At 43.9% G+C, this 22828-nt stretch overlaps 1 protein-coding gene across 2 annotated transcripts in view; it reads left to right on the top strand.

Annotated features, from left to right (window-relative positions):
• The window catches only part of SNRPG (small nuclear ribonucleoprotein polypeptide G), a 45053-nt gene that overhangs the window by 7569 nt on the left and 14656 nt on the right, over positions 1 to 22828 (top strand). Inside the window, exon 4 of one of the 2 annotated variants that reach the window (XM_061592763.1) lies at positions 969 to 1128. The exons of the other annotated variant lie outside the window; for it this stretch is intronic. Within the exon in view, the coding sequence (XP_061448747.1) occupies positions 969 to 1019 (51 nt within the window). The 3' untranslated portion in view covers positions 1020 to 1128. Of the gene's footprint in view, positions 1 to 968; positions 1129 to 22828 lie in introns of those variants that run through there. 2 annotated transcript variants of the gene reach the window in all.

Here is a 22828-nt window from a genome sequence, read left to right as displayed (position 1 = left end):
AACTTGGCCCTCATATGGTTTGGGTCCAGACTGTCTTAAGGACTACCTCCTTGCAAATGAACCTGTCCAATTATTGAGATGCCTCATGATTCTTCCCCCCCCCAAAGTGCATTTGGGTAGAAACTCACAATAGACTTTTGTAGTTGTGCACCATCTTCAGATGTGTCTCCCCAGGGAGGCTCACTTGGCACAGAGTTTCTCCTTCAAGCACCAGGTGAAGACTTACAGGTCTTTTTATTTTGCTTTTTTCACTTATGAGGTTAAAATGCTTTTGCTGATAATCCAGTTAGTCATGATCACAAGTAGACCAATTGTTATCAATTGATTTCGCAGTGGGTCACCTCAGAGTGTGACTAATGTTTAAATGTTCTCTTTAAGAGGTTTTGACCCAATAAAAGCAGGATTTTTTTTAAAAAAAAGCTTTAAGTACTGAAGTGTGGTGACTGCAGCTGGAGTTTTTAGTGATGCGGGAAAGTTTTTTGTGTGCGTTAGACTATAATTTTTTAAAGTCTGCTGGCAGTCATTATATGTATATGGACTGCCTTCAAGTCGATTCCCACGTATGGCTACCCTATGAATAGGGTTTTCATGGTAAGCGGTATTCAGAGGGGGTTTCCCATTGCCTCCCTCTGAGGCGAGTCCTTCCCAACTGGCTAGGGCCTGCTCAGCTTGCCACAGCTGCACAAGCCAGCCCCTTCATTGTCCGCAACTGCCAGCTGGGGGGCAACTGGGCTCCTTGGGACTCTGCAGCTTGCCCACGGCTGCACAGGTGGCAGGGCATGTAACCCCTGAGCCACTCCCTGTGGGGGTGATCTTTAGCTGGCCTTTGATGCCCAGGAGACGCGAGCAGGGATTTGAACTCACAGACTCTGGACTCCCAGCCAGGCTCTCCTCCCCGCTGTGCTAGACCAGCTGCTTTCGCTGGCAGTCATTAGTAGGTGTTTAACCTTCACTGTTTTGATTTCTAGGTAATACGAGGAAACAGCATCATTATGCTAGAAGCCTTGGAAAGAGTATGAATGAACCAGTGGATTCTGCTACAATGTGGATATCTCTGTTTTTGTATTGTATATTTTACAGGAATTGCACGTTCCTTGTGATTTTTTTTTAAATAAATGGTTAAAATTGGGTTTTGCTTTTTTAAAAAAAGTAAATTCAGAGCCGTTTGGAATGCACATTGTTGGTTTTTCAGTGCATTAACAGGATAAGAATGATACCTGATATTTTCTTCCATGCAATTCTTTCCTCAGATAAACAGGTCGAAGAATTAATTCTTCTAGCAAGTAGCAGGAAAACAAACTCTTGGCTTTAGGATCATAAATGAATGCTGTCTACTCTCTTTAAGAGAGGACTAATAACTAGGTATAGGTAATAATTTTTGCAAAATTCAAATTTGACACTGGGTTCCCCATGGTTTGCCAGTCTGCTATCTCTGCAAACCAATCCTGAATGCTACAAATGTCCGTGGCTTTTCCTGGCACTGGATTTTTAAATGCTGCATGGAATATATCGTTAAACTGACCAGCCTATGTTTGCTTTGCTGTTTGTTATTGTTACGAGAAACTGGCCGACCTGCTCTCTCCTTTCTGAGAGAAGGGGAGAGGATTAAATATGGTTCAGGGGGAGGAGGCAGTGGTGAAGGGAGGGATTGGGTGGGTGGGAGAAAGTAGGAATAGAGGAGAATGAACAGCAAACAAAAGAAATGCAGGGTGAGGGAGGGTTTTTTTAATCTCTTCTGAGAAAAGAGAGGCTGGGAAAACATCAGGACAAATTGTATTAGCTAGTGCGGTGGGGGGGTGAGGCAGAGAGAAAAGAGAACAGCCAGAGCCTTCAACAATGCAATCCTATACATGCCTACTCAGAAGTAAGCCCCACTGAGGTCAAGGGGACTTACTTCCAGGTAAGTGTGCATAGTTGCAGCTGGGTTAGACTCTTCTCTCCCCGTCCCCAAAGTTATTGACAGGCAGGGTTTTGGGGTTCTCTGTGTTTCTTGTGTTGCAGGGGTGAACAGCACAAGATAGTGGTAAAGGAATATGGAAAGGAACCACCTCTCAGTTCAATAGAATGCAGTCGAAATGGCAACATCCCTAACTAGAACGCGCAAGGATAACTGAGAAGAGACCAATATAGGCCCTTGAACATAGTCCTTACCCAGCATAACTCAGAGTTTCTCTTTCCACTTTAATAGCAAAAGGCCAGTATGCATAAAGTGTTGTCTTTTTTTGGAGCACGTTGCAAGTCTCTGCTTTTTGCCTGATACACTAATAGTGGATAGCATAAACAGTCGTGCCTGAAATTCATAGGCCAGATAAACTGCATTTAAGATCACCTTTTTCTACTGCTTTGAACGGGCTTAAATTGCACTTGGAATAGTGTTGCTCCTTGTGGCAAATGGCTGTCAAATGAATCACTGTTAAGTACAGCCTCTAGTAAATAAGTGTGATAGAACTAAATACATACAATCTCCTCTGTTGCCAAAACAGTGGATTACATTTATATTTTTTTATATCTGACTTGCCACTCAACAAAAGTAGTCTTACTTTGTGTACTTGTGTTAAACATCCAGTGTCACAGTGTATAAGCCGGGGGATTCTTTAAGGGAGATGCATAACTGGACAGTAAAACAGTGAACACTCAATTTGTGCACTTTAGTATACTAGCGCAGTTAGTCCTGTCTGCTTTAAGATGGGTAAAGGGATAATCATAACAATTTCAGTTAATATTACCCAGACTTTTCTTTCAGGTTCTTGGTGTGTTTCTAATTTTTCTCTCAGCACCTGGTGGCCCTTGCCTGTTTTTATTCAAGGAAAATCCTGCTTCGTCTGCATGATTCAAAGTCAGTGATCGTCCTTTCACTTTGCTATGTGATGTTGCTACCTTTTCCTGTAAATACTGGTGGCACACTGCGCAGATAGACATAGATTGCCAATGCTTAGTCCTACGTGCTTTCTCTCCTGTGCCCCCGCCCCACTTCAGTGGCTTATACAGGACTGTCACCCAACAATGAGTTTCAGCTTGGAGTCACCCCATTTTTTTAACTAAGAGACAGTTGTTTTGACAGTTCCCTGTCAGTCATTGGAATGATTAGGGAACTGTTATGTAAGAAGTGTGATGAACAGATTATACAAGGTTCTTGAGGCAGTTAAAAGCTCTGAAACCCAACAAATTGGCAGGTCCTGAAGGTTTTACTAGTTTGTTCTTTAAATACTTCAAGGGCATTTTGATCCCTTATTTGGTTTCTAAAAAAGGAAGTTATAAAGCAATGGCAAACAATTCCATCAAGGAAAAAAGGTGGAAGACAGCAGAAGAAACCAATGTGTCTGCACAAAAAGCTTTGAGATGACCCGAGAACAGAAAACGCAGAAGTGCTCAATTTCTTCTTTGGCTCAGTCTCCTCCCAAAAGAGGGTCTATGACCCTCCTGGGAAATATGAAGTTGAAGGGGCAAGATGGCAGCTTGAGATTGCTAGACAAATGGTCAAGGAATACATAATCATTTTGAACAAGTTCAAATCTCCAGGGCCTGATTAACTGCATCCTAGAGCATTGAAGGAACTGGCTGAAGAACTCTTGGAACTACTGGCTATTATCTTTGTGAAATCGTGGAGGATGGGTGAAGTGCCAGATGTCTGGAGGAGGACTAATGTTGTTCCCTACCTTCAAAAAGGGCAAAAAGAAGGAACTGGGGAACTACAGACTAGTCAGCCTGACATCAATACCTGGAAAAATCTGGAGCAGATTATAAAGTGGTCAGTCTGTAAGCACCTTGAAAACAATGCAGTGAATACTAGAAGTTGACATGGATTTATCAAGAACAAATCCTACCAGACATCTTACCTCATTTTTTGATTGGGTTAGCTCTCTGGTAGTCTGTGTGAATGCTGAGGACATAATATATCTTCACTTCATCAAAGCTTTTGACAAAGTGCCCCATGGTATTCTGATTAGCAAGCTAGCTAAATGTGGGCTGGATGGAACGACTATCAGATCCACAGTTGACTACACAATCGTACTCAAAGAGTGCTTATCAATGGCTCCTCAAATTGGGGGGAGGTAATGAGCGGGGTACCGCAGAGCTCAGTCCTGGGCTCAGGGCTCTTCAACATTTTTATTTTATTTTGATGAGGAGGTGCAGGGAACGCTTATCAAATCTGCAGGTGATACAAAATTGGGAGGGATAGGTAATACCCTGGAAAACAGAAACAAAATTCAAAGGGATCTTAATAGGCTGGAACATTGTGCAGAAAACAGAATGAAATTTAACAGGCATAAATGCAAAGTTCTACACCTAGGAAAAAGAAACCAAATGCACTGGGAGGCGGGCATCAGGAAAAGGAACTTGTTAAATGGCCATCAAGATGGAAACAACTATTTTTATTAAAAGTTGCAGAAGAGGCCACCACTGGGTATCTCATGGAAATTTGGCCTCCAGCATTTTTGAATTAAAAATATCCCTGCTCTAAAGAGTATTGCTTTGCTGATATATAAAACATGCTGAGTTATTTTAGGAACATAAAATGGAAATGGACTGCCTCCAAGTCAATCCCGATCCTACGAATAGGGTTTTCATGGTAAGTGGTATTCAGAGGGGGTTTACCATTGCCTCCCTCTGAGGCTGAGAGGCAGTGACTGGCCCAAGGTCTCCCAGGGAGCTTCAGGGCTGTGTGGGGATTCGAACACTGGTCTCCCAGGTCATAGGCCAACACTCTAGCCACTAGGCCACACTGGCTCACCACAGAGGAAGCTGCCTTGAGTCAACTGAGTCAGACCATTAGTCCATCTAGCTCAGTACTGTCTGCACTGACTAGAAGCAGCTCTCCAGAATTTTAGGCAGGAGTCTTTTCCAACCCTACCTAGAGATGCCGGGGATTGAACCTGCAACCTTCTACATGCAAGGCAAGTGCTTTACCACTGGGCTACAGCCCTTCACCTTTATTGTACTCTGTCCCTGAACCTTCACGTTACAGCAAGATACAAACCTACACACTTAAAACAAACTTCCCCACTTACCCACAAAGCTATTGATGTTAGCACCTTGTCCATAGTTGACTCTCATAACTGGAGTTACCATCTGATTTATTTATTTATTAATTAATTATTAAATTTATTAGTCGCCCATCTGGCTGGTTGTCCAGCCACTCTGGGCGACGTACAAGGTAAAACAGTACATAAAACAATTAAAAAATTAAAAAAACAGTAAGAACCTAACCCACCCCAAAAGCCTGCCTGAAAAGCCAGGTCTTCAAGGTCCGGCAGAAGCTCATCATAGACAGGGCATGGCGTAGATCAGTTGGGAGAGAATTCCATAGGGTGGGGGCCACAATTGAGAAGGCCCTCTCTCGAGTCCTCACCAGTCTAGCTGTTTTGACAGGTGGGATCCAGAGAAGGTCTTCTGAGGCTGATCTTGTTGAGGGGCATCCCTGCCGATGCTGGAGGCGCTCCTTCAGATAAACTGGGCCACAACCGTATAGGGTTTTAAAGGTTAAGACCAACACCTTGAATTGGGCTCAGTAAACAACTGGTAACCAGTGCAACTCCTTCAACACAGGAGTGATGTGATCTTGCCGGCGGCTGCCTTTAATAAGACAAGCCACCGCATTCTGTACCAGTTGTAATTTCCAAACCGTTTTCAAGGGTAACCCCACGTAGAGCGCATTACAGTAGTCTAGGCGAGTGGTGACCAGGGCATGTACCACCGGTGGGAGCAGATGGTTGGGAAGGTAGGGGCGTAGCCTCCATATCAGATGAAGTTGATACAGAGCTGCCCGGCTCACCGCTGAAACTTGAGCCTCCATGGACAGCTGGGAGTCAAGAACGACCCCCAGGCTACGGACCTGGTCTTTTAGGGGCAAACGTACCCCGTTAAGCACCAGGTCTGTATCCCCCAACCTTCCTTTGTCTCCCACAAACAGCACTTCAGTTTTGTCAGGATTCAGCTTCAGCTTATTCCTTCCCATCCAGCCACTCACCGACTCCAGACACTTGGATAGGGTTTCCACAGCCAACCCCGGTAAAGATTTAAATGAGAGATAGAGCTGCGTGTCATCCGCATACTGATGACACTGCAGCCCAAATCTCCTGATGATTGCCCCCAGCGGCTTTATATAGAAGTTAAAGAGCATTGGAGAGAGGATAGAACCCTGTGGCACCCCACAAGTGAGAGGCCAAGGATCCGAAACCTCCTCCAGTGCTACTCTTTGGTATCTCCCAGAGAGGAAGGAATGGAACCACTGCAATACAGTGCCCCCTATGCCTAAGCTCTGCAGGCGGTCCAAGAGGATAGTGTGGTCAACGGTATCAAAAGCCGCTGAGAGATCAAGGAGGACAAGGAAGGTGCATTCGCCTCTATCCCACGACCTCCTCCTCATCTACCAAGGCGACCAAGGCTGTTTCCGTCCCATGCCCCGGTCTAAAGCCCGACTGAAATGGATCCAGATAATCCGCTTCTTCCAAGTGTGCTTGCAACTGTTTAGCCACCACCCGTTCAGCCGCCTTGCCTAAGAATGGCACATTTGAGACTGGGCGAAAGTTATTCAGATCTTGAGGGTCCAAGGAGGGCTTTTTTAAGATTGGTTTTATTATTGCCTCCTTGAGCAGTGATGGCATTACTCCCTCTTCAAGCGATGTATTTACCACCAGCTTGATCCCCTCACCCAGTCTATCTTTGCAGCTCATAATGAGCCACGAAGGGCAAGGATCGAGTAGGCAGGTGGTTGGCTTTAGGGTTGAAAGCACCTTGTCCACTTCATCAGAGGGAAGAAGCTGGAACCAATCCCACGCCACCAAGGCAACACTGGTCACCTCTGGCTCACTCCCTGTATCCACAGTGTACGGAATATCACTTTTAATATGATCAATTTTATCTGCAAAGTGTTTAGCAAACTTGTCACAGGAGACCTTATCACGCTCCATCGGTGCCGGAGCAACTGGACCGACCAGGCTCCGGACCACTTGGAACAGTCTCCTGGGACAACACTCTGCAGATGCAATAGAGGCAGCATAAAAATCTTCTTTTGCTGCCCTTATTGCCACATGATAGGCTGCTGCAGCAGCTCTAACATGTGTTCGATTGTCCTCAGAGCGAGATTTCCGCCACTGGCGCTCTAGCCGTCTCACCTCCCGCCTCAGAGTTCACAACCGTGGGGTAAACCACGGTGCCGTCTGAGTTCTGTTCAGGGGGAGAGGGCGTTTTGGAGCCACACGGTCTAATGCCCCGGTGATCGCGGCATTCCAGCCCTCCACCAGGGCTTCAGCGGAGTGGCTGTGTGCTTGCTCCAACGTATCCCCAAGCGCATTCAGGAATCCATCAGGATCCATCAGACGCCTGGGGCGGACCATCTTAATGGGCCCTCCAACCCCACGGAGGGTTTGTGGTAGCAAAAGGTCCATCCTCACCAGACAGTGGTCTGACCATGACAAGGGGGTGATGGATGTACCCCCAATTTTCAGATCACTCCCCTCCTCTCCCGAGACAAACACAAGGTCGAGTGCATGACCGGCTACATGGGTGGGCCCCATTGAAATAAGGTGCAGCTCCCAGGAAGCCATGGTTTCCAGGAAGTCCCGAGGTGCCCCAGTGAGACTGGCCTCCGAATGTACGTTAAAGTCCCCCAATACCAGAAGGTTTGGGGACTGCACCCGCACATCCGAGACCACCCCCAGCACCTCGGCCAGGGAGTCCGTCGTGCCGCGGGGTGGGCGGTACACGAGCAGAATCCCTAGACTGCCCTTTGGGCCCAACCTCCAGTACATGCAGTCAGCCACCCTGGTCCCATAGAGAGGGGGTCTGGTGAGAACCAAGGACCTTCAATAAATAACCGCCACTCCCCCTCCCTGACTACTGACCCTCGGCTGCTGTGCATACGAAAACCCAGCCAGGCACATGGCAGCCAGAATAGGAGCAGAAGCTTCATCTAGCCAGGTTTCCGTAATACATGCCAGGTCCGCGCCCTCATCCAATATCATATCATGGATGAGAGATGTCTTTTGGGTGACAGACCTGGCATTGCACAGCAGTAATCAAAGGCCAGAGTATGGAGTGAAGCATCCCCCAGCTATCTGTTGGTTCCGGGCAGGCCTGGAACGAGGGACAGATATTATGCATCTCTCTCTGGTTCCTCTTATCTGACCTGACCTGCCCCTAGCTCTCCCCCAGCATCTGCCACCCAGCCTCAGTATACAATGGCCTCCCACCCTTTCCCCCCCACTCCCCTGTGAGTAGCACATGCCCCAGTGTCAGCTTCCCCGCTCAGGCAGACGCCCGCCCTTAAAACGCCCCCAAAAGTGGTGGAGATAGCGATGATAATCCACCAGCAGCAGTAGCAGCAAGTTCCTTTTCCCTAGGCGTGATGTTCTCCTCTTCCTGCCGGCCCTAGATCTTCCAGACCACCTCAGCCAACTTATGCATCCCTCCAAGCGGGACAGATGGTGAAAGTCAGACCGCGCTGGATGGGTATCTGGGGCCGGTCTCGCAAGATACTTGTGTGCCAGGCAGAGGTCCCACAGGGAAGGACGATGATCTAACAGGAACAACGGGCGCAACTCTCCTTCCCTTAGCAGCGATATTCTCCTCCCACACACCACCACAAACAATAGTGGAGGGTGGGGTCGGCTTGTCTGACAGACCTCTCTTCCCCACGGGCCAGATAGTGTAGGACGGCAGAAGCAGCGACGGCGGTGAGAACCCTCACAGCTACCGCGCCCATCCAGCTGCCTAAGATCAGGAGGCGGGCCGGTAAACTTTCTCGCGAGTCACGGGCGTGTCCTGGCACGGCACAATAGACCAGCGATGAAATAAACGGACCCGGTTGCTCGCTCGGAGTTTGTTCTTCCTCGTCGCCTGCCCCTTCCCTGCTTCACCTTCCGTTCCTAGCTTTGCTTTTTCATCGACTGTAGCTCGATACAAACAATGCCCCAATAATGACGGCGTTGTCAGCGGCCGCAGCTCCTCGCAGTCTCTTCCCCCTCTCCATCTCTCCAAACCCAAACAGGGAGATGATGGGAGGACGGGAGGGTCCTTAGCAAGGTAAGGAGGGGGTAGCGGTGGGAAAAGCTTAGTCGGTTCTGTTATTTTACAGCTTTCCATTGTTTCCAGACCGACTCGATGTAAACGTTGGAGCTGGTGTCGCCATCTTGAATCCACCTTCCCCAGCAGGTGGGTCACTGTTGCTTCCCCCAGCAGGTGGGTGCAGATAACTGTGAGCTCCCATACAACTGCGGATCAGCTGGTGGACAGTTGCATTCTGGAGGAGCTTCTCTTGCTATTCTGATTCTTGCCATATGCTCATAAGACTTCCTAAGGGAAAACCATGGCCTTGCTGAGGAGGTAGGTTTTGAAGATGGGTGTCATCTTTCTACCAGTTTTGCTCCCTGCAACCACCACACCAACTTGCTCTCTGGCGATGCTGTGACCTTGCTGTAGTCCACTGGCCTGGCCACTCAGCCAAGATTTCCACAGCGTGCCTCTGTTCAATGGGTTGTGTTGATTTCTCCCACACCAGTGCCTGTTGGCCACAACCAGCTCTGCAGCCTGAAGTGACTCAGCCCTTTTAGCACCTCGTCCGGTTGTATGTGTGGTTAGACCTAACTTCCCCAACAATGGGAACTTCTTGGCAAACCTATATAGAATTGAGCTGCCCCCAGTTCACAGAACACAAGTAGTGAGTGCAAGCTTGTGATGTTACGAGAGCTGAACAGACTGCAAAGGGTTTATGGGGGATGGGGGGAACCATGATGAACTTCTGAGAGAAGCCAGCCTTCTGCATGGCCTCATCAATGGTACGATTCAGCATCTGAAGGAAGTCGGCCCCTCCGAGAGCATGAAGCAAACCCTCGTTGCTACTGAAGGCGTAGTCGTGTGACTGATACCGATAGATCCTTTATGCAAAAGGGGGGAAAGAATTAAGAAATAGGAAAACAAGGCCACGAAGGATTTGCAGTAAGTCAGAAAGAAGGGGAAGTGAGTGGCTTACATTGTTCCTATGTTTATATTGGATGCTGTTTAAATACGTTTTGTGTTGGTGGGAAGAGTTTATAACAGAAAGGAGATTCATCTTTAGTACTCTGCTTTAGTTCACTATCACTCTGCTAAGTGCCACTAATATACACAACCTCTTAACAATACTGACTCTGATTTAATTGCTGCTTATTTCAAAGCACAGGTCTGACAATTGAGAAGCATACATCCCATGTTGCTTTGCTAGCACTTCTAAATATTTATTTAGAAATCTGTGTGCATTCTTGGTAGGACTATTTTCCTCTCTCTTCCTTGTACCTGGATGTAAATATCAAATAAAGAAAAGATGTAACTTCTTATAATGTGGATGTGCAGCGGCTTAGACAGACAGAACATGCTGGCAGTGAATAGAGGGGTTGAGGGCAAGCATCTTTTAACATGCCAGGAGCAAAGCAGTGGATTCTTAGGTATATAAGGCAATATTACCTCATAAACTTGTCCACAATTTCCTCTGTCCACATGTTCATCCATATGGGATTCAGACCGTAATGCCAGAGGAGCTTGAAAAAATTCCAGATGTACCAGCTGCTTTGCTCAAAACAAAATCTTTTCCATTGTAAATGCCATAAAGTCCACCTTGACTCTGCAGGGCAGGAAGACCTGAAAGTGTGAAAGCACAGCCTATGTACTGGGATAAACTGGGCTGGGTAGGGGCAGAATCTGAGTTTACACTGGGGAAGTGAGAAAGTGGGGCAGAACTGAGTATCACCAAAACTGAGCCTCACCAAAGGCTTCTGAGGAAGCTTAGCAGTCATGGAATAAGAGGAGAGGTCCTCTTGTGGATAAGGAATTGGTTAAGAAGCAGAAAGCAGAGAGTAGGAATCAACGGACAGTTCTCCCAATGGAGGGCTGTAGAAAGTGGAGTCCCTCAAGGATCGGTATTGGGACCTGTACTTTTCAACTTGTTCATTAATGACCTAGAATTAGGAGTGAGCAGTGAAGTGGCCAAGTTTGCTGACGACACTAAATTGTTCAGGGTTGTTAAAACAAAAAGGGATTGCGAAGAGCTCCAAAAAGACCTCTCCAAACTGAGTGAATGGGCGGAAAAATGGCAAATGCAATTCAATATAAACAAGTGTAAAATTATGCATATTGGAGCAAAAAATCTGAATTTCACATATACGCTCATGGGGTCTGAACTGGCAGTGACCGACCAGGAGAGAGACCTCGGGGTTGTAGTGGACAGCACGATGAAAATGTCGACCCAGTGTGCGGCAGCTGTGAAAAAGGCAAATTCCATGCTAGGGATAATTAGGAAAGGTACTGAAAATAAAACAGCCGATATCATAATGCCGTTGTATAAATCTATGGTGCGGCCACATTTGGAATACTGTGTACAGTTCTGGTCGCCTCATCTCAAAAAGGATATGATAGAGTTGGAAAAGGTTCAGAAGAGGGCAACCAGAATGATCAAGGGGATGGAGCGACTCCCTTACGAGGAAAGGTTGCAGCATTTGGGGCTTTTTAGTTTAGAGAAAAGGCGGGTCAGAGGAGACATGATAGAAGTGTATAAAATTATGCATGGCATTGAGAAAGTGGATAGAGAAAAGTTCTTCTCCCTCTCATAATACTAGAACTCGTGGACATTCAAAGAAGCTGAATGTTGGAAGATTCAGGACAGACAAAAGGAAGTACTTCTTTACTCAGCGCATAGTTAAACTATGGAATTTGCTCCCACAAGATGCAGTAATGGCCACCAGCTTGGATGGCTTTAAAAGAAGATTAGACAAATTCATGGAGGACAGGGCTATCAATGGCTACTAGCCATGATGGCTGTGCTCTGCCACCCTAGTCAGAGGCAGCATGCTTCTGAAAACCAGTTGCCGGAAGCCTCAGGAGGGGAGAGTGTTCTTGCACTCGGGTCCTGCTTGCGGGCTTCCCCCAGGCACCTGGTTGGCCACTGTGAGAACAGGATGCTGGACTAGATGGGCCACTGGCCTGATCCAGCAGGCTCTTCTTATGTTCTTATCACTTTGAACACACTGGTGAGCAGTGTGTGTGTACACTATGTGCCTGTCCATCCGATTTAGGTGGGATATTTTCAAATCTGAGCTTTGGAAAGTCTGTTTTTTTAAAAGGGCAGTCGTGTTTACTTGTGAAAAGGTGAGAAATTTTCATTTTCCTTCTGGTATACACTACTACAGATGTGACTATTGCAGAACTTTTCAGATTTCATTTATTTAGTTTTTGAAAAAATGTATTAACCACCCTTCATCATAAAATGGATTTCAACGTGATATACAAAGAAATTTTAAATTATGAATACATTATAAATCAAACCAGCAGTACCACAAAATTAAGAGGAATAAAACCATTCAACTAACTAAAAATACTATAACTTAAAATGTATGAGCACATAAAGATGTTTCAACCAGATGCAGAAAAGAAGACTATGTTGGTAGCAGGCGAAGCTCCCCTGCTTTGGGAGGGCACTCTGAAATCTGGGTGCCACCAGGAAAAGGTTCCCTCTTTTGTATATAAAGGATGAACTTCTCCTGAAGATGGAGCGAGCAAAATGGCATTCCACATCCTCCCTATCTAACTACACAAAGATGCTGATGTCATTTCCATCCTTTGCCATGAGGTTACATCTGAAATCTGTGTGCTTAGCGATCTGCATGGGCTGGTCACTATTACTTTGTAGGCAGTATCAATAGAACATAAGCAGTCCCTCTGATAAGGATCATACAGTTCAGTCTTGATGGGAAGCAAACAAGCCAGCATATGCAGCAACAGAGCAGCAAAGCCCAGACATTGTCATGCACACCCCAGAAATAAAACGCCCTCCACTCCCTCCACAGAGATATTAATTATAGCGGCCTTCCTCAATCTTGTGCCCTCCAGATATTTTGGACTATATCTTGCTGGGAGTTGTAACCCAAAACATCTGGAGGGTTGGGAAGGCTGAATTGTAGCACAGAACCAAAGTAGTTACCATTGGAGTAAGACCAAAAGTGGGGTGGGGGTGGGGCTGCTACTTGAGGGGGGAAAGTTCTGTACCAAGTTCTTTGACAAAATGCTTCATGTGCAGATTAAGGGGGTGGATGATGGATCCTCCTGCTTCATAGTATCTTCCTTCCACGTTGACAGTAGCCAAACGACCCCCGACCTCTCCTCTTTCAAATACATCAATCTGGACGTCTTTACCAAACTTCTGGCGCAGGAAATAGGCTGCAGATGTGACCCCAATGTCAGCTCCAATCACACCTAGAATTAAGATAAATACCCCATTTTTATCTTCTTTCCCCAAAACTCTGAATGGTATCCTCAGAAGCTGTTACACACCAAGTCAGATTATCTGTCCATCTAGACCAGTACTGGCTATTCTGACTGGCAGCAGCTCACTGGAGGTGGTTCTCCCATCATCTGTTAATCCATCCATCTGGAAGCGCCTGGGATTGAACCGTCATGCCGGCATACATGCGCTCTACCACTGAGCTACAATCCAGCTAGTTCTTGCCAATATGGGGCTGGTATGGAAGTCTGAACATGAGTGACGCTGGCAAGGAAGGTTGTGGCTGGAAGAATTTGCAGGGAAAGCTGAATTAACCTTCCTCTCAAGAGGCTGCATGTGGGCTTCCTTTTTTTTATCATTAATTTTTATTCAAATTTTCAAAGACAAGAAACAAAACAAAACAAAAACCAAACAATAAAATAAAATGTTGACTTCCGATTTGTCACAGATCAGTTATAGGTCTACAATATATAACAATCCTATCTCTAAAATTATATTATAAAATTACTTTCCTCCAGTAGTTATCTTAATTAATCATCAAATCTCATAAACATTATTTTATTCTTTCCACAAAAAGTCCACGAGAGGTTTCAATTCCTTGAGAGATATATCTTTCAATTTTTCTCCAAATAAACATATCGCTTAATCCATCTAATTCAAATCTGTTAGGCCCAATAATTTCAATAGCCATTCTTCCATTATCTATATTAATTCCATCTTCCATCTTCAATAATCCTGTTAAGTCCAGTAATTTCAGTAGCCATTCTTCCGTTATCAGTATCCCATAATAATCTTGTTGTCATAGCCATAGTCCAAGTAAACATATCAATTAATCCATCTCGTCAAATCTGTTAAGTCCAATAATTTCCATAACCATTCTTCCATTATCAATATTAATTCCATCTTCCATCTTCAATAGTCCTGTTAAATCCAGTGGTTTCAGTATCCATTCATCCATTATCAGTATCCCATGATGATCTTACTGTCATAGCCATAGTCATATAACAAGAGTCTGATGGGAATTTCCCCCATCACAAATATGTCCTTGCCATCAATTCTGTATATGTTGTTGAAATATTGTTGTAAAGTCACATCTCTGCTCTGGGTGCATCTCTGCTCTGTCACATATTTGTAGTTAATTCCATAACTTTTTTCTATGTCAAGCCCCATCACATCATTCCAGTCAAGAATTCTGAATATGTTGCTGAAATATTGCTGCAAAGTCATATCTCTGTTCTTCTTTTTTACAAAATGCACTGGCTCATTTCTTAAGAGTTTCTCCACTGTCACATATCTGTAGCCAACTCCATAGATTTTTTCTATGTCAAGCTCCATCACATCATTCCAGTCCAGAAAATTATCCAAGACATTGATAACTTTACAACCAAAATCTTCATTAATTTCTTCAGAGACAACGTTGAATTCCAAACAGTAAACTTTATTTCTAACAACCATAAACTCCAAATCTTTTTCCAATTTCACATTTGTTCCAATCTCCAGGGCTTGTAGCTTCCCTATCCCATCAAACTCCTCTCTCACAAAATCCATTGTTTCTTTAAGCTCCTGAGTCATTTTGTTAAATTCAATTTTCATCTCCTGTTTACCCTGTCTCAGGGTTTGTTTCATTATCTCAATCTCACCCATTATTTTCTGAAACATAATTTCTTCGATTGTCTCAATCACTTTCCTGGTTGTCTTTCTTAAAACCACAGAAACAAAAATTATTTCAGCCACAATTGGGTTAATGTTCCAGGCTTGCTTATATCAGTGTAGACAATACAGCCTGCCTTATCTCTATGTATTCAGGAATACAAAAACAAACTTAGTTCCCAACATCAAAACAATTAGTGGCGTCCTGAATAAGCAGATTCGTCAAAATGAAATAGACCAAAAAAAAAGTTTTTGTTCCCCCCTCCTCGAAATAGAAATCCCTCTTCCGTTGGTATCTTTAGAATGCACCTCCAGGACAGCTTTTTGCGATAAAAACAAAGATAAGCTTTTTCGATTTCTTTCCTCCTTAATTTCGTTAGTGAAAGAGAAAAGCCATAAACTCACCTAGAAATTCTTCACAGCTGATTCATTGACAAATCTCTTTTTTGCTACACCAATTTAAACCAAGTAAAAAAAGAAAATAGAAAGAAGGATGCTTATCTGCCTGTTGAAGTCCGTTTTTCTTTAAAGAAAAGATAAACGTGTCGCTGTAATCAGCAAGAGCGTGATGAAAGTCCGTCCGGCATTGCAGTTTGAACCTTCTCTCATAAATAAATGAAATCCAGTCCTCCCCACAAAAACAGGCTTTGTGGTTGATCTCTACGTTTCTCCCTGCCCGGGAGAAAATCTTTATCAGTCAAAAACAGCGTTGTGACTGATTTTAAAGCTGAAAAAGCTTCTTCTGAGACAAGAGCTCGTCTCAGAGGCTGCACAGGCAAAGCAACCCTTTCCGGAAGTGAGGCTGCATGTGGGCTTCCAAACAGGCTGTTCATTTTTCACACCCCCACAGGCCAACGGTGCACAACAGCTCATGCCACGACAGAGCTAGTAGAGCACTGGGCGGCGCAGTGTTTTCTTTCCTCCTCTCTTTGCTTTATAGGTGATTTTTAAATGTATCCCTAACTGAAATGCCATGTCAAAGGAAGGCCTGCATGAGCACATGCCATCCAGTCCTGTGAATGGTTATTTGGCAGTGACCCAAGTGCATGTCCCAAGGGCGTGAGGGCAGGATCCCAGCCCTAGGAGGGGGCCAAAACCATCCCCATTTACTACGTATATGATGCTTACTATGGCACCTGGCCCACAGCTTCCTCTGGATGCATGCCACAGTCAAAAGTATCATCACAAATAACCAAAATATGCAGAAAATAATAAGTAACTGGGAGTGCCCAACCACAAAATATACTTTGGGCCACCACTTGTCATATATTGATGCATCTGGGAGAGTGTCCTCCTCACCAATTACCCACGTATATAGGGGAGTGTCCTCTATGAGATGCCGTAAGATCCTGCCTGACCCAGAGTACATCACCAATGACCAAAATAAGGAACATTTTGGGGTCACCATAGATTCACAGGGTCACCATAAGTCGTAGTCGACTTGAAGGCACATAACAACAACATAAATCATGCACCCATCCATTCATGAGAGTGCCCTCTACAAGATGGTGTTGGAAGGCACATGGCACAGCCAGAACACTGATTACTGGGGACCTCCTTGTTATGAAGTGTGCAGTTAGCATGCAAGTCTGCAGTTCCCACACGTAACCCTGACACCCTCTTCAGCATTTTTTGTTTCTGAGACCTGAGCACACCTGAATATGGCATCCCAAGGGTTAACAAGAACAACAAAAACTTCATTTTACTGTATCAAAAGGAAATTAGCATACTGTGTGTGTGTGTGTGTGTGCGCACACATCTGGTTGGCCACTGTGAGAACAGGATGCTGAACAAGATGGGCCTTTGGTCTGATCCAGCTTCCGGTCGTTTTTTATGTTCTTACTTTAAATTAAAAAGGAATGTACAACACATTTGCTGTTAACTTTCATTTTCTTTACTATTTTACCAGGAATAACTTTTAACAGTGGAGATCACTTTGTTTCTTTCCACAATCTTGGAAATACAAATTACTAGAATTTCTACAATGGAATCAGAGAGTTTAAAAATGCAGGATGTAGCAATGTTCACGCAACAGACAAGGGGTGGTTTTCAACTAAATAATGGCACAAGCGCAAGGATTACAGCTAACGCAATGGGGCTTTCCCCTCCCCCCTGTGTGCATCCTGTGCTATCCCCAAATCTGTTCATGAAGCTTGGGGGAAGCCCCAGAAAAGGGGGAAGAGAGGGGGAGAACATTCTGCTGTGCAAGGAGAAATCCTTGTTCTGATGGACCTTTCCCCTTACTCTCGGCTGTAAATGTCTCACCATTAAAGAAATGACAAAGGGATTACCTACAATATGTAAAATTGTTTAATTACTGTATATGAGAAATGGTGGTGGATTTTAACTGCAACATCATTCTTTGTTGTTGTTGTTTTAAATGATCATTTAATGTTTCACCAGTCAAAATAATTGCATTAATGACTTCCTAGCTTTCAAATATAACTGGAAACAAGTTATTTAGAAAAATAATATTATCAAATATACAACGTTGTTCTCAAACTATGAGTGTGGTGCCAGGGCAGGAGGGCACTTGTCAAGTAACAAAGATTTAGTCCAGAAGAATTAAGGTTGTGAGTTGCATTCAACAAACGCTAAGGCAAAAAGCATTGGTCTATGATTTATTGTGACCTAAAGCATATTTTGGGGCGGGTACCACCAGTTACTTATGTTATCATGTGCACAGATGTGCTTGGCCATGTCATGCATCCAGAGAAAGCTTAGGGCTGGGCAGCATCCAATGACATCTTGTAGAGCAGTGGTTCCCAACCTTTGTAGTATGGTGACCCATGAGTCCAAATTGACTTAATATGGTGACCCATTATTATTATTATTATTATTATTATTATTATTATTATTATTATTATTATTATTATTATTATTATTATTATTATTATTATTATTTATTGTACTTATATACCGCCCCATAGCCGAAGCTCTCTGGGCGGTTTACAGTAACTAAAAACATTAAAATAAATATACAAATTTAAAAGCACATCTTTTAAAAACAATTTAAAACACAATTTAAAAATTTAAAACAATTTAAAACATTGATTTATTCTCACATGATTTTTGGACCTTATGCCTTCGGCAGCCATCAGTTCTGTGTGTTTTAACTGCAGGTCTGCCTATTTTATAACCATTACTTGAGGCATCCAAGCAAAACGATTACTTAACACATCTATTAGTGTGGAGTTTGAAATAGTAAACTTACAAAGTTATTAACAGTTTTGTTTATGCAGTGGATGCTGCTTTAGAGACAATTATCAAGCAAGGAGAGCAATTTAAAAGTACAAACTCCTTCTTAAATGAAGCCAATAAAATGAGATGCAAAGATTTTAATCTGTTCAGAAGTTATGCCCAGTGGTATTACAGCCTTTTCCCCTAATCCCCGTTATGCAGAAGCTAACTATTATTCCACAATAGCAAGGACAATGAATCTGCACATCCACAAACACACTCTTCCCATAGTTCTAAGTTAAGAAAAGAAGTTCTGGGCCTGAACTTTAGCTCAGATTAAGCCCTGATCTTCACTGTGTGCTGGTTAAACTTTGGGTAGCAGTGCTATTTCTCATCTACCCTTTGGCTTGGAGCTGGAGTGATCTGATCAAGATGACACAGGTTTCATTCAGTGGTTACCACAACTGTACAATAAGCCAATGTCTTCAAACTGCAAGTTCCTTTTCCAGCATACATCTTCCCCAAAGTAGCAAATGCTGTAACTTCCCAGGCATAAAAACTTTTGCTTTTGTTTTGTCTTGCCTTATTTTTTCCCCCTGCAGGTAAGAGCTCATCTCTGTGCTCTGAAAGTCAACTTCCTAGCAAAAGCTCTGCTTGCTCATCACACCACTGGTTCCAATGAACAAGAGAGCTATGCCCTATGCCTCACTAACTTGCTCTCAGAGGCCGTTCAAGAGAAGCCCTTTGCTGTCTTACCAACCTGAACTTTTCTGTTTGAGCTTGTGATAACCTGTGCACAGGTTATCATTGCAGTAACAACACTAAATAATAGATTGAGAGGTGGTGGTTATTTATACAAGAGTGTCCAACAGCCAGAACAGATTATGCGTGTTTAAGTCCCCCATATAGCAACCCAGCTGGAGTAAGTGGGTAGATACGTAATCCTGGGGAAACACTTAAATGGTGCAATCCACAGATCAATTGATTTGGAATACTTAAGCACCACCATCTGTGGCCTAATTTTATGTCAGAGCAAGTCAATGGGACTTACTTCCATGTAAAGTGCTTTGCAGCATAATCCCATGTTTATTTCAAAGCAGTAACTCCCCCAGTTTTCAGCGGAATATATTCCTCAGTAAAGCTGAAATCCTAAACTCACTTATCTGGGAGTAAGCCTCATAGGATTCAATACAGCTGAGTTCTGACAAGGTTAGGGTGGCTACACACTAATGTCTAATCAGGCATAGATTCCACTGTTCATTAGGAGTTAGAGGAAAGTGTATATAGGACCACAGCACTGACAGACTGTAATCCTAAACTCATGTTGATTTTCAAGTTTTGCCTACACTTGGGAAATGTAAAATAATAATAAGATTAAAAAGCATAGGATTATTTATTCTGATGACCAGTACTTCAAGGAAGCTGCAGTTCATTTTGCAAGAGTTTCCCTGGTGGACTACAGCAGAGACATGCACCTGCATCTCTTCCAGCTCAAGTGGGCTGAGAGATAGTCAGAGCTACACCTTTCATCACCAACACCCCCAACAGCCCCTGGCCCATTTTTCCTCCATGTCTCCCATGCAGCCCGCTCTGTGTCTCTGCCAAGGAAAGGGTTGGAGGGTCTCTGAGGAGTTAATGCCTCTCCATCTGGACGGGAGGCAGTGGAAGCAAACAATCCAAGTGCTTGCTCACATTCAGTGCTAATGAACAAGAAGAAAGTTTGCATCACGGGCTTTCGCAACTGGTGCGTGGGCTGATAGTGCTGATGGGAGGCAGCAGTTCAGTTATGGTCTAACTGCAAATTAAAAGCAATAATTATTTTGGGTTTACTTATAAAGCCCTTGGTCCACTTGTGACCCACAAATTAGGGAAACGCTGCTCTGCAAGATGTCACTGCATCCTGCTCGGCTGAGCCTCCTGTGGGCGCATGGCAAGGGCCTCTATACACACCATATGTAGAAAAAAATAAGTAACTGGTGGTTCCCAGTGAAAAATATCTGTTGCAACCCATAGGTTGGGAAACACTCTCATAAAGGACACTCTCCTGTATGAGTGGGGTGTATGATTTGTGGTGGCCCACAGCAGATTTGGGGCTGTGCACGACCAGTGAATTATTTTTTCCTACATGGTTTGGCTCTTGGTGCCTAGAGGTACTTCATTGTTCCTTGTGCTCAGATAAAGCTCTGCGCTGGGCAAGATCCGATTACAACTCTAGTACACACCATACATTTAAAGTACACTGACAGCACGTTATTTCCTGCAAAGAATCCTGGGAACTGTAGTTTACCACTCATAGAGCTACAATTTGCAGCACCCTTAACAAACTACAATTCCCAGGATTCTATGCAGGAAATAATGTGTTTAAAGCTGCCTCAGCTTATTTATTTATTTATTATTTAATTTGTATCCTGCCTTTCCTCCCGGCAGGAGCCCAGGGCAGTAAACAAAGCACTAAAAACACTTTAAAACATCATAAAAACATCTTAAAATACATTAAAACAAAACAGAGTTAAAAACATTAAAAAAAACTTTTTAAAAGGGTTAAAAACATTATTAAACAAACATATCCAGGCTGCTGCCCACTTACTCGGAGACTCTGCACCTGGTCTCATACGTCCACCCTTTCTCCCCATCCTCCTGTGAACAGTAGCTTGTGCAGAATGGCATCAGCCGCCAGCCTCTCGCTCTCTCCCCCACTCACTGTCTGGTCTCAGCCAGCTGTCCTTCCTCCACAACCACCACGCGGCCTCCCATGAATTGCAGCTCATACAGGCCTCTGCCCTTCATAGCCAACTCACTTTCCTGGTCTGAGCCCCCCCCCCCCCCCAGCCGCTTGCTCTTCACCTGGTCTTGCCTAGACACTCAATTCACCCTCACCACCACATGGCTTCTTACTGTCATCACACTGCAGTTCACAGTGCCACCTGTCTGTGGTGCTACAACCTGTAGCGTAACGGGGTTGAGTTGAGTGCATGGAAATACTGTTGTTGCTTCTATGGATGTAAGGGAGTAAGGTCAGAGGGAAATGAAATGCAAATAAAAAAGCAAAATACAGCAATAATTTCCTAAATACAATACCATACCAACCACAACAAAATTCCTACAACTTAGCAGAAAATTCAGCATCCCAACCAGTCCTAATCAAAACTAAAAAAATCCTGGCAGCCAGTCAACCAAGGTCATAGAAATCCCCAGACGACATAACCCAGGGGCTGCAGTTAGTGCAGAATGCTGTGGGACAATTGCTGACATGAGTGAAATTCTATCAGCACATAATACCTCTGCTCTGACATTTTTACTGGTTGCCAATTTCAACCAGGCAAGTTCAAGGTGTGCTTTCCATGTTACGGGTGCCACATAGTATCTGTTCTGCTCTTGTAAGAAATCAATCCTTTCATGTGGCAGCACCTACGCTTTGGAACTCCCTGCCTATTGACATTAGCCAGGCGCCTCCATTGTACTCTTTTTGGCACCTGCAAAATACATTTTTGTTTAGGCAAGCCTACCCAGGCATATAGAAGCTACTATGTTTTTTATGTTTTTAACTCATTGTTGGTTTTATTATTTTGAATGTCTTGAAATACCTGTCTTTAACTCTTTTTGCCAATAATTTCATTGTTTTAATTCCTTCTGTAAACCGTTGAGGTTTTTTTTTACAATAGCGCTTTATATAAATGTTGTAAATAAAATATATAAATAAATGTGGCCCTTGGGTCTCTTTTCTCTTTTGGGAACATAAGAATCTGCCTTATACCTACTCAGGCCATTTGGTGCCATCTAGCTCAGTACTGATGACATGGATTAGCATTAGCTGTCCAGGATTCCAGGCAATAGTCTTTGCCAGAGGTTGCATTTTGGACCTTCGCATGCAAAGCATATGCCCTACCACTGAGCTACAGCCCTGTTTTAAAAAATATCTTTTGAAATTGTTCTTTTCAATTCACTAATGAATGCACAGCACACCTAGGGCAGAATTCATTTAAAGCACGTTCAACACACATATGAAGCACAATTCCCACCACAGAATCATGCAAATTGTTTGTTAAGGGTGCTGGGAACTATAACTGTGAGGGCGAAACTAAACTTCCCAGGATTCTTTGGGGGAAGTCATGCACTTTAAATCTGAGTTGCATGTGCTTTAAATGTATTATGTGGATCTGCATTACTTCATAAACTTTGCCTGCATATAAATCATTTTAATTAATTTTTAAAATTGAAATCAGCTACAAAGTTTAGTGGGTGACCATGGGCTACTCGCCATCTCTCAGCCTAATCTGCCCCTTAGGGTGAAAACAACAGAGGGGAACCATGACCACCCTCAAGGAAGAAGGGCACACTTAAAATGTCGAGGAAATAATTTACAGCCATAGTGTAAAATCGGCAGAGCTTGGAAAAGTTACTTTTTTGAATTACAACTCCCATCAGCCCAATTCAGTGGCTATGCTGGCTGGGGCGGATGGGAGTTGAAGTTTAAAAAAGTAACTTTTCCAAGCTCTGAAAATCGGATACATATAGTATGAACATATAAGCATAACTGTCAAAGATGTTTATTATCTACATAACCTGTAAAGATATTTATAGTGCAATCCTGTGCATCTTTACTCAAAAGCAACTCCCAATGTATTCTGTGGGGCTTACGTGTGCACAGAACTGCAACCTCAAATGATAAGGAACTTCACTCACCCAACCCAAAACTCAGAATCATGCCACTTTAAGCTGTTTTAAGCTGTTTTATATTTGTTTTATGGT

Source organism: Rhineura floridana, chromosome 12 (assembly GCF_030035675.1).
Source record: "Rhineura floridana isolate rRhiFlo1 chromosome 12, rRhiFlo1.hap2, whole genome shotgun sequence".
NCBI classification, from domain to species: domain Eukaryota; kingdom Metazoa; phylum Chordata; class Lepidosauria; order Squamata; family Rhineuridae; genus Rhineura; species Rhineura floridana.
The sequence above is the reverse complement of the archived record's forward strand: the minus strand, read 5'-3'. Positions and strand labels throughout refer to the sequence as shown.